This window comes from Hyla sarda, chromosome 4 (genome assembly GCF_029499605.1).
Source record: "Hyla sarda isolate aHylSar1 chromosome 4, aHylSar1.hap1, whole genome shotgun sequence".
Classification (NCBI taxonomy): Eukaryota; Metazoa; Chordata; class Amphibia; order Anura; family Hylidae; genus Hyla; species Hyla sarda.
Window position 1 is genome coordinate 48,284,397 of NC_079192.1, and position 13,189 is coordinate 48,297,585.

Here is a 13,189-nt window from a genome sequence, read left to right on the forward strand (position 1 = left end):
CTCGTGCTGTGCCATTCAGACACTATATGGTCTCCTCATGGTTCAGCCAACTCCAGGCTGTGTCATTCAGGCAATATATAATTTACTGATGCTGCTGGGCCTGGGTCTGGGAATAAAAACTTTTGTTATGGTAGCACTAGCTACCCAAAATCTTCAGTTTAAATTTCAAACTTTGTCTTTTTTTCTTAGGGATTGTGAAGCCCTGGGATCTCCTCATGCTTCAGCCAACTCCAGGCTGTGTCATTCAGCCAATATGGTTTACTGATGCTGCTGGGCCTGGGTCTGGGAATAAAAGCTTTTGTTATGGTAGCACTAGCTACCCAAAATCTTCAGTTTAAATTTCAAACTTTGTCTTTTTTTCTTAGGGATTGTGAAGCCCTGAGGTCTCCTCATGTTTCAGCCAACTCCAGGCTGTGTCATTCAGGCAATATATGGTTTATGTTGCTGCTGGGCCTGGGTCTGGAAATAAAAACTTTTGGTATGGTACCACTAGCTACCCAAAATCGTCAGCTTAAATTTCAAAATTCATCTTTAAATCTTAGGGATTGTGAAGCCCTAGTGTCTACTCATGCTTCTGCCAGCTCCAGGCTGTGTCATTCAGCCACTATATGGTCTCCTCATGCTGCCAGCACCTTCATGCTGTGTCATTAAGCGACTATATGGTGTCCTCATGCTGCCAACACCTCCCCGCTGTGTCATTCAGTCACTATATGGTCTCCTCACACTGTTGCCACCTCCAGGTCCTGTCATTGTGCCGCTCTGTGGCAATGATTCTAAAAGCGATGCCTGTAATCTGCATGTCATTTTGAATAACAGTATTATTTCACTACCCCAGGACACTCCATATGCATGTTAGAACACAGCAAAGTGTTCTATACCTCTATTGAGGCTCTATGTAGGCCAGAAATAGCTGTTTTTAATATAGATTCGCCGTGAATAAATTCGGATCGAACCAAATTTTTTCAAACAATTCGGCAAATCGTCCGAATCGATTTTTTCAAAAGTTCGATCATCTCTAACTGTATATATATTGTGAGGGGTGGAATAACTTATGGGAGATACTGTTATATATAATGTGAGGGGTGGAATCACTTATGGGAGATACTGTATATATAATGTGAGGGGTGGACTCACTTATGGGAGATACTGTATATAATGTGAGGGGTGGACTCACTTATGGGATATACTGTATATATAATGTGAGGGGTGGACTCACTTATGGGAGATACTGTTTATATGATGTGAGGGGGGACTCACTTATGGGATATACTGTATATATAATGTGAGGAGTGGAGTCACTTATGGGAGATACTGTATATATAATGTGAGGAGTGGAGTCACTTATGGGAGATACTGTATATATAATGTGAGGAGTGGAGTCACTTATGGGAGATACTGTATATATAATGTGAGGGGCGGACTCACTTATGGGAGATACTGTATATATATATATAATGTGAGGGGTGGACTCACTTATGGGAGATACTGTATATATAGAATGTGAGGGGTGGACTCACTTATGGGAGATACTGTATATATAATGTGAGGGGTGGACTCACTTATGGGAGATACTGTATATAATGTGAGGGGTGGACTCATTTATGGGAGATACTGTGTATATAATGTGAGGGGTGGACTCCTCACTTATGTGAGATACTGTATATATAATGTGAGGGGTGGACTCACTTATGGGAGATACTGTATATATAATGTGAGGGGTGGACTCACTTATGGGAGATACTGTATATATAATGTGAGGGGTGGACTCACTTATGGGAGATACTGTATGTATAATGTGAGGGGTGGACTCACTTATGTGAGATACTGTATATATAATTTGAGGGGTGGACTCACGTATGGGAGATACTGTATATATAATGTGAGGGGTGGACTCACTTATGGGAGATACTGTATATATGTGAGTTGTGGACTCACTTATTGGAGATACTGTATATATAATGTGAGGGGTGGACTCACTTATGGGAGATACTGTATATATAATGTGAGGGGTGGACTCACTTATGTGAGATACTGTATATATAATGTGAGGGGTGGACTCACTTATGGGAGATACTGTATATAATGTGAGGGGTGGACTCACTTATGGGAGATACTGTATATATATATATAATGTGAGGGGTGGACTCACTTATGGGAGATACTGTATATATAGAATGTGAGGGGTGGACTCACTTATGGGAGATACTGTATATATGTGAGGGGTGGACTCACTTATGGGATATACTGTATATATAATGTGAGGGGTGGACTCACTTATGGGAGATACTGTATATATAATGTGAGGGGTGGACTCACTTATGGGAGATACTGTATATAATGTGAGGGGTGGAGTCACTTATGGGATATACTGTATATATAATGTGAGGGGCGGACTCACTTATGGGAGATACTGTATATATAGAATGTGAGGGGTGGACTCACTTATGGGAGATACTGTATATATGTGAGGGGTGGACTCACTTATGGGAGATACTGTATATAATGTGAGGGGTGGACTCACTTATGGGAGATACTGTATATATAATGTGAGGGGTGGACTCACTTATGGGAGATACTGTATATATAATGTGAGGGGTGGACTCACTTATGGGAGATACTGTATATATAATGTGAGGGGTGGACTCACTTATGGGAGATACTGTATATATAATGTGAGGGGTGGACTCACTTATGGGAGATACTGTATATATAATGTGAGGGGTGGACTCACTTATGGGAGATACTGTATATATAATGTGAGGGGTGGACTCACTTATGGGAGATACTGTATATATAATGTGAGGGGTGGACTCACTTATGGGAGATACTGTATATATAATGTGAGGGCTGGACTCACTTAAGGGATATACTGTATATAATGTGAGGGGTGGACTCACTTATGGGAGATACTGTATATATAATGTGAGGGGTGGACTCACTTATGGGAGTTACTGTATATATAATGTGAGGGGTGGACTCACTTATGGGAGATACTATATATAATGTGAGGGGTGGACTCACTTATGGGAGATACTGTATATAATGTGAGGGGTGGACTCACTTATGGGATATACTGTATATATAATGTGAGGGGTGGACTCACTTATGGGAGATACTATATATAATGTGAGGGGTGGACTCACTTATGGGAGATACTATATATAATGTGAGGAGTGGACTCACTTATGTGTATATATAGACTGTGTATATATAGCATTTTTTTGTTTTTTGTTTATACAAACAAGATAGTAATTCTTGAGAAATACAAAATAAATAACAGTAACCACATCAATGCAATTTTCAGTCATGCAAACAACATGAGTTCAATATACATTTTTTGCTATTAGGTATAGAGTCATTGTAGTCATTTGTATGTTTATGACCATGACATGCTCTCTAGTGCATTATTATTATTATTATTTTTCTCATTATTATTATTAGTAATTGTATTAGTATCATTATTAAAATTTAGCATGAAGAGTCCATAACATTAGAGCAAAAATATATAAAAGTGTCACTAGGAACGTTGGCATGTAAAGTAGCTTTATGTATAAATGGAAGAAAACAAAGAAAAGGGAAGTGGCGCCTACAAGAGAGTAGTTTTTACTGTGAAATTAGCCAAACTTCCTTAAATACATTTTACTGAACAAATAATTCATTTCACCAACAAAAGAAAAACCTGTTAGGTGGCAGAATATAATACGTGTTCTGGATTATCAGATGCTTCACCTGTTAGGGACCCAGGGCGTACCTGTACATCCTGAGTCCACTCCTGTTCTATAACGGGGGGACCACGGCGTGGCCCCGCATCATAGCGGGTCGGGCCTGGCCTCTAACAACGGCCGGGACCCGTGGCTAATAGCGCGCAGCAATGATTGCGGTGCCGCGCACTATTAACCCTTTAGACATGGTGTTCAAAGTTGAACGCCGCGTCTAAAATGAAAGTGAAACCATGCCGGTTAGCTCAGGGAGCTGTTTGGGATCGCCGCGGCGAAATCGTGGCATCCCGAACAGCTTACAGGACAGCAGGAGGGTTTCCTACCTGCCTCCTCGCTGTCCGATCGCCGAATGACTGCTCAGTGCCTGAGATCCAGGCATGAGCAGTCAAGCGGCAGACTCATCGATCACTGGTTTCCTATGAGAAACCAGTGATCAATGTAAAAGATCAGTGTGTGCAGTGTTATAGGTCCCTATGGGATAACAATGATCAGTATAAGAGATCAGTGTTATCCCTATGGGAGCTATAACACTGCAAAGAAAAGTGGGAAAAAAGGGAATAAAGATAATTTAACTATTCCCCTAATAAAAGTTTGAATCACCCCCCTTTTCCCATAAAAAAAACTGTGTAAATAAAAATAAACATATGTGGTATCGCAGCGTGCGGAAATGTCTGAATTATAAAAATATATCGTTAATTAAACCGCACGGTCAATTGCGTATGCGCAAAAAAATTCCAAAGTAAAAAATAGTGCATTTTTGGTCACTTTTTATATCATGCAATATGTCCTATCAATACACAAATGGTACTGCTAAAAACTTCAGATCACGGCGCAAAAAATGAGCCCTCATAGCGGCCCATATGCGGAAAAAAAAAAAGTTATAGGGGTAAGAAAATGACAATTTTAAATGTATCAATTTTCCTGCATGTAGTTTAGATTTTTTCCAGAAGTATGACAAAATCAGACCTATATAAGTAGGGTATCATTTTAACCGTACGGACCTACAGAATAAAGATAAGGTGTCATTTTTACCGAAAAATGTACTGTGTAGAAAAGGAAGACCCCAAAAGTTACAAAATGGCGTTTTTGTTTTTTTCAATTTTGTCTCACAATATTTTTTTTCCGTTTCGCCGTAGATTTTTGGGTAAAATGACTGACGTCATTACAAAGTAGAATTGGTGGCGCTAAAAATAAGCCATCATATGGATTTTTAGGTGAAAAATTGAAAGAGTTATGATTTTTTTAAAGGTAAGGAGGAAAAAACGTAAATGCAAAAACGGAAAAACCCCGAGTCCTTAAGGGGTTAAAGAACAATGGGAATAACTAGTTGTAGAGGCAAAGAGCCTCCAGGAGGACATCACAAAAAAAGAACACATTTCAAATCTGCTACATTTTGTTTTTTATTTTGTAACCAGAGGAGTTTCACAGCTGCTTATATTAGCGCAGTCTTCTTCAGAGTTCATTGGGCTGTGTATGTTATTATTTGATCACTGTGGCCCATATTTATCAGAAGAGGAAATGGCATCCGGCTCCCAGACTAGATAAAATTGTGGCTTTATTGTGTCATATTAAAATCCAAACTAGAACATAATGCGGATAAGAACAAACGAAACGCAATCAACGCGTTTCGACCTGTTAACAAGTCTTAATCATGGTAAATGTTACAGACATTGAATGTATCTTAAATACTCTGGTAACCGGTGACGTCATATAGAGGTGTATGGAAAATGTGGAGCTAAGAAAATATATAAACCCGAAATGGAGTATATTTGTATATATAATGAGTTATGCGCTGATTATATATCATTCAGTAGGTGCATAAATTATTAATAAATATAACTTAAATCATGCCTGTAATTGAGTTCAGACGGGAAGCGCGTATCTAGGCAGAGTATCCAAAATGCCTCCGGTCTGAACACGGCTCTGCTCCAGTCCCCGCCTCTCTTGGGCGGGCGCACCCTTTCTATACCTGTCACTGAAATGTTCGGAGCAATACCTGCATGGTGATCAATAATATGCTTAGTGAAACCTGACACAGACCTATTACCAATTCTAAAAAATGAAATTCTTGTCCTGTGGTACATGAATGAAATTTATTTGTATTAGGCATATATTGACATACTGTGCATCTTGAATGGCTACATTTGTAGCTGCCCTTACATGTTAACTAGTGTTGAGCGGCATAGGCCATATTCGAATTCGCGAATATTCGCGAATATATGGACGAATATTCGTCATATTCGCGAATATTCGCATATTCGTAATGTTCTCGTTTTATTTTCGCATATGCGAATATTCGCGTGTGCGAAAATTAAAATATGCGAACATTTGCATATGCAGAAATTAACATAAGCTAAAATTCGCATATGCGAACATTATCATATGCAAATTTTTGTATATGCGAAAATTCGCACACCAGTCTCACACAGTAGTATTAGAGCCTTCTTACACCACATAAGCTGGAAGCAGAGAGGGATGATCACTGTGATGTGTACTGTGAAAAAAAAGCGCTATATAGCGCTAAAATTCGAATTGCGAATATTCGCGAGCAACACTAATGTTAACCATGTGTCTGTATGGGGGACGGTACTAAAACCACTGGAGGAAAGTTGGTTTTGCAATGAGCGTGCTTTACGGGGTACTACCCGAACACCTTCCCGCACAATGTTGGACATTGTTTTCTCAAGATGTAATACTGCGAAATGTTTGAATATAATACGTTTAATATCTTGAAACTGTCTGGAGAAAGGTGTAGTAAAGGTAGGTGTTACGCCGAGCGCTCCGGGTCCCCGTTCCTCCCCGGAGCGCTCGCCTCATCTTCGTTGTTGCAGCGCCCCGGTCAGATCCACTGACCGGGTGCGCTGCGGTCCCGCCTTCAGCCGGGGTGCGATTCGCGATGCGGGTAGCGCCCGCTCGCGATGCGCACCCCGGTCCCCGTACCTGACTCGCTCTCCCTCGGTCCTGTCCCGGCGCGCGCGGCCCCGCTCCCTAGGGCGCGCGCGCGCCGGGTCTCTGCGATTTAAAGGGCCAGTGCACCAATGATGGTGTCTGGCCCAATCTTCCCAATTAGCTTAATTGGCTCCCACCTGTTCCCTGCTTATATCTAGTCTCCTCCCTTGCACTCCCTTGCCGGATCTTGTTGCCTTAGTGCCTAGTGAAAGCGTTCCCTAGTCTGTTCCTAGTCCGTGTTCCTGACCTCCTGCCGTTGCCCCTGACTACGATCCTTGCCGCCTGCCCCCGACCTTCTGCTACGTCCGACCTTGCTTCTGCCTACTCCATTGTACCGCGCCTATCTTCAGCATCTTCAGCAGCCAGAGAGGTAAGCCGTTGCTAGTGGATACGACCTGGTCACTACCGCCGCAGCAAGACCATCCCGCTTTGCGGCGGGCTCTGGTGAAAACCTGTAGTGGCTTAGAACCGGTCCACTAGCGCGGTCCTCGCCATCCCTCTCTGGCACAGGGGATCCACTACCTGCCAGCCGGCATCGTGACAGTAGATCCGGCCATGGATCCCGCTGAAGTTCCTCTGTCAGTTGTCGCTGACCTCACCACGGTGGCCGCCCAGCAAGCCCGACTGATCGCCCTTCTAACCCGTCAGCTGTCGGAAATGTCCACCATTTCGCACCAACTTCAGTCGCAACTTCTCCAGCAATCTTCTCCTCCGCCAGCTCCTGCACCTCCTCCGCAGCGAGTGGCCACTCCTAGCCTCTGCCTGTCCTTGCCGGACAAATTTAATGGGGACTCTAAGTATTGCCGTGGCTTTCTTTCGCAATGTTCCCAGCACTTGGAGATGATGTCGGACCAGTTTCCTACTGAAAGGTCTAAGGTGGCTTTCGTAGTCAGCCTTCTGTCTGGAAAAGCCCTGTCATGGGCCGCACCGCTCTGGGACCGCAATGACCCCGTCACTGCCTCTGTACACTCCTTCTTCTCGGAAATTCGAAGTGTCTTTGAGGAACCTGCCCGAGCTTCTTCAGCCGAGATTGCCCTGCTGAACCTGGCCCAGGGTGTTTCTTCCGTTGGCGAGTACGCCATTCAGTTCCGTACTCTTGCTTACGAGTTGTCTTGGAATAGTGAGGTTCTCTGCGCGACCTTTAAAAAAGGCCTATCCAGCAACATTAAAGATGTTCTGGCCGCACGAGAGACTCCTGCTGACCTACATGAACTCATTCACCTTGCCACTCGCATTGACATGCGTTCTTCCGGATGGCGTCTGGAGCTCCGCCTGGATATGGACTTTGTTCGCACGAAGCGTTTTTTCTCTCCGGCTCCTCTCCCCTCTGGTCCTCTGCAATCTGTTCCTGTGCTTCCCGCCGCGGAGGCTATGCAAGTTGACCGGTCTTGCTTGACACCTCAAGAGAGGACACTACGCCGCATGGAGAATCTTTGCCTGTACTATGCCGGTACCGAACTCTTCCTGAAGGATTGTCCTATCCGTCCTCCCCGCCTGGAAAGACGTACGCTGACTCCGCACAAAGGTGACACAGTTCTTGATGTCAACTCTGCTTCTCCACGCCTTACTGTGCCTGTGCGGATATCTGCCTCTACCTTCTCCTTCTCTACTATGCTCTTCTTGGATTCCGGATCTGCAGGAAAATTTTTTTTGGCCTCTCTCATCAACAGGTTCTACGTTCCTGTGACCAGTCTCGCCAGACCCCTCTACATCTATTGTTTTTACAATAAAAGATTGGACTGTCTCGTACGTTTCCACACAGAACCCCTCCTAATTTGCATCGGACCTCATCACGAAAAAATTGAGTTTTTCTTTCTCAGGTTCTTTGGCCCCAAGAAGAGGGGGAGACCCAAGGGGGGGGGTACTGTTACGCCGAGCGCTCCGGGTCCCCGTTCCTCCCCGGAGCGCTCGCCTCATCTTCGTTGTTGCAGCGCCCCGGTCAGATCCACTGACCGGGTGCGCTGCGGTCCCGCCTTCAGCCGGGGTGCGATTCGCGATGCGGGTAGCGCCCGCTCGCGATGCGCACCCCGGTCCCCGTACCTGACTCGCTCTCCCTCGGTCCTGTCCCGGCGCGCGCGGCCCCGCTCCCTAGGGCGCGCGCGCGCCGGGTCTCTGCGATTTAAAGGGCCAGTGCACCAATGATGGTGTCTGGCCCAATCTTCCCAATTAGCTTAATTGGCTCCCACCTGTTCCCTGCTTATATCTAGTCTCCTCCCTTGCACTCCCTTGCCGGATCTTGTTGCCTTAGTGCCTAGTGAAAGCGTTCCCTAGTCTGTTCCTAGTCCGTGTTCCTGACCTCCTGCCGTTGCCCCTGACTACGATCCTTGCCGCCTGCCCCCGACCTTCTGCTACGTCCGACCTTGCTTCTGCCTACTCCATTGTACCGCGCCTATCTTCAGCATCTTCAGCAGCCAGAGAGGTAAGCCGTTGCTAGTGGATACGACCTGGTCACTACCGCCGCAGCAAGACCATCCCGCTTTGCGGCGGGCTCTGGTGAAAACCTGTAGTGGCTTAGAACCGGTCCACTAGCGCGGTCCTCGCCATCCCTCTCTGGCACAGGGGATCCACTACCTGCCAGCCGGCATCGTGACAGTAGGTAATGATTTGGTATTAGGCTGGGTATATTTTCTATCACAAAGATAGTAATTAGCTGGTTTTGAATTTACAATTTTTTCTGCTCTATTTATGATGTGCGGTTTATACCCTCTGATTGATAAACGTTCTCTAATATCCTTGCATGCATCTTCATATGTTTGCTGTTCAGACGATGCACGTCTAGCTCGTACAAATTCCCCTATAGGTAAGTTACGTGTTACATATTCCGGATGACAACTTGATGAGTGGAGTAAACTGTTACCCGCACAGGCTTTGCGGAACAATTTAGAATGAATCAAATGTGATGTACAATCACCTATTAGGGTGATGTCTAGAAAATCTATTTGTTTTACCGAGATATTGCCCGTAAAAACCAATGACAAATCATTATTGTTCAAAAACTTAAAGAAATCCTCCCCTTGTATAGGGGTCCCCCTCCAAATTAGGAGGAGGTCGTCTATGTATCTCCCATACCAACCCACAAGATGGTAAAATGGGTTGGCATGGGAGAACATATTTATCAACCAGCCCAAAACCCTAATTGTCTGCTTTTCCCCATAGCAACCAATCACAGCTCAACTTTTACTTTGAGCTCGTTAAAATATGAAAGCTGAGCTGTGATTGGTTGCTGTGGGAAAATCACTCTATTTTTTATCAAACACAGGTTGACAAATCTGGGCCTATATACTCTATACTGTCCTGTCCGCTCACTAGATTAGCTGACTTAGCAGCAAAGGGCAGGTGGTAGAAAACACAAGATGGTCTCCAAAGCAGTAACACTGGGACACGATCTGGCACTGCTTCTCTCTGGTCGCGTGAACTGGCTGTGATTAGGACAACAGTGCAAAGGAAGTGGGTAGGGCCACTAGATCCCACCTTAGGGTATGGGAAGTGGTCTAGAACAATTCAAGGAAGTGTTTTATTTTTATTTATTTTTTTGTTGTTGTTTTTTGCCAAATTGTTTATTTGAAGCATTAAAGTCAGTGAACATTTGTATCACACCAAATTACTCCATCATAAAGAACGAGTGGGTGTGTCAATAGCCTGAGGGTCTGCACCATCCAAGGAGCTGCTCTATTCTGTCCTCGTGGTTCTCATGAAGTGGATCAGAATCATCCAAGCTTTAATAATGCAAAGTCTACAGGGATCTGAAATGGGCACAAGGCTACATCCTCAAGAGACTCCAAATCCATGTAAGAAGCAGAGTCTTGAAGAGTTCTTCATTGGTACTGAGGATCCGGTGGCTTCTATTGATGGCGCTATTGTTTGGTCTCTAATGTTTTTTTAGACCATGTTTGGCACTGTTAGGTTATATTAGAACAGAAAACATCACAGCAGTGTCAGATCTGTCAAACAATAGACACCATGGATGGCCAAATGACTTCACTGGTCTCACAAAGGCATTATAAGGCTGAATTTTATTACGACCACAGGTCTGGTGACCTGAACTGACATCTGTCAGACCCATGGACAGAATATGACTTGTGGCCTAGAAGCAAAAAGATGTAGGTATAACACATGTGTAAAACTGGCATTAGACTGACCGGTAGCGAGGGACTGTCTAGCTGACAACTCTATATAAATAAGTTGTTTGACAGTGTATCCCTTGCATACAGTCTGTCATTGTACATCATTTGCATAAGGTTTTCTTTAACTACTTCGATCCACCTGCAGCATAAATAACATGAAATTAATGTTTGCATATTCCCTGGTTATTTGCTTTTATGTTTTTGGTGCCAGTGTTGTAATTATAGGGAATGTAGGTTTCTATCACACCCAGTCACTGGCACCTAAGGGAGCCCAAAGGCTGCTCTTTCACATAATGTAAGTAAAGCCTGTAATATAAAGAGCACATGGTAGGTGGGGTATCTGCAATAGATCCAGAAGCTTCAGGTTATGTCACTGCTTGGTATAGAATGGATCTCAGCACGTTCTTATCTTTTTACATATATAATTTATCTTATCAGCACAGCTTCGATCGTTCCAAGGCCCGGATATGGTTTCTCCACAGTGCTCAACATTCGAGTAATAATTGGGCTCATTTACACCCCAGTTTCTGTAAATTTATGAATAAGAAAAAGAGATTACTTTTCCAGGAAAAAGCTTCATACAAAATAAACTTCTGTCCTAGTCTATAGCTCCTATTGAATAGGATGACAAGAAGCTCCATTATCAAGTTTCATTGTCACTAAAGGGTTTATAGCCTGCTAGGGCATAAAACTGCAAAAGGAGACCATTGATCCTTCACATTGCCTTTATTTCCCTGATGAACTACCAGCACGGCCTGCAGACAATCCCAATTGTCTGTGCCAAAAAAGAATAATATAATGCACAGCTAAGGGTGCGACTAAGAAATCTCAATGTTTAGCCCACATTTCCGAAGACAAAAAAGTGACACAGTTAAAATGAAGCTAGAATTGGTGTAAACATTTTTGGACACTTTTTTTTTTGTTAAAGGGGAACTCTGGTACTGAATTTCCTATCCCCTATCAGCCCGAGAGGGAATAAGTGTCTGATCTTGGGGATTAAGTGGGTGGTCCGACCACTAGGATCCAAATTCCCAGAGCACTCCAACAGCCTCCAGCCCGGCACCTGGCTCTACTTAAGCAAGGAGCACTTGTGCATGCTGGATTAAGTCCATCCAACTTAAAGGGATACTCCGCTTTAATTTTGTACGGTGGGTGCGGGCGGTGAGAGTCGTGATGTCACACCATGCCCTCTCAATGCAAGTCTATGGGAAGGGGGCGTGGCAGTTGCCCCTCCCCCTCCCATAGTCTTGCATTGAGGGGGCATGGCGTGACATCACGATAGGCGTGCCCGTGACATCATGACCCCTACTGCCAACACCCATCGTTCAAAACAAACGCCGGGTGCTGCACAGAGATCGCGGGGATCCCAGCTGCATCCTTCCCCGGCATCCTTCAACCACTATTGTGGAGCTGTTCCAATATTGCTTTAAAATAATAAATACACAGGCACAAACTCTTTTTTTTCAGGACATGCAAACCATAGAGGAAGCCACGCTGATTGTACCATGCGGCACAAAGTAAGATGGGGCCCAGCACAGGTTGGGCACATTGGGTGGTTAGGACATGTGCAGGGATCATTTTCCACAAGCCTTACACATTAGCAAACAAGGATATGGGAAGTCAACCTCAGAAATATGGATCAAGGAGGGTGGGCCACATAGCATCAAGAATTTTTTCTATTATGTTAAAAAATACATTTCTCAGAGATTGTCATATGGAAGCATTCAGCTCAGTACTTACGTAAAGGTGACTTGTTCCCCATCCAGCCACTTCCAGATGTGAACTTCTTTAGGGTCTCGTCTCAGTCCGATCCAGTATCTTCCGTTTTCCTTAAATAATTTCTTTAAAGCCTCCTAGAAATATAGGATATAGGAGTGAGATAGATACAAAAGATAGATTTTAGAGATACTTAACCCCTTAAGAATGCAGCAATTTTTCATTTTTGCACTTTCATTTATTTTCCTCTTTGCCTTCTAATAGGCATAACTATTTACATTTTTTTGAGGCTTGTTTGTTGCTTTTTGTGCTAAGTTTGTGTACTTTGGAAAGACCTCACTCATTTTACCCCCAAAATATACTGCAAAACAAAAAAAAAATATTTGTGGGCAAAAATTGAAAAAAAAAAAAAAACGTCATTTAGCAACGTTTTTTCTTTCTACACAGTGCACTTTTTGGTAAAAAAAAATGACAGGACAATTTATATTGGTTTTGTTTTATTTTACAACTTTTAAAATTTTTTTACTTTTGATACAAAAATGAAAATGCTTAGAATTGACCTCTTCTGACCCATAACAGTTTTATTTTTTTGTATTCAGGGATATATGAGGGCTAATTTTGTGCATCATGATCTGTAGTTTTTATCGGTACTATTTTTGTTAGGATTTTTTTGATTGCCTT

At 43.6% G+C, this 13,189-nt stretch overlaps 1 protein-coding gene across 8 annotated transcripts in view; it reads right to left on the reverse strand.

Annotated features, from left to right (window-relative positions):
- Positions 1 to 13,189, reverse strand: part of LOC130367869 (lithostathine-1-alpha-like) — a 135,725-nt gene that overhangs the window by 52,358 nt on the left and 70,178 nt on the right. For 5 of the 8 annotated variants that reach the window (XM_056570789.1, XM_056570788.1, XM_056570785.1 and 2 more), the window contains 2 exons: positions 12,533 to 12,645; positions 10,222 to 11,319 (listed from right to left, as the gene is read on the reverse strand). In XM_056570789.1, coding sequence (XP_056426764.1) covers positions 11,187 to 11,319; positions 12,533 to 12,645 — 246 coding nt within the window. In that variant the 3' untranslated portion in view covers positions 10,222 to 11,186. Of the gene's footprint in view, positions 1 to 10,221; positions 11,320 to 12,532; positions 12,646 to 13,189 lie in introns of those variants that run through there. The other 3 variants (XR_008892206.1, XM_056570784.1, XM_056570787.1) reach the window with 1 other exon arrangement.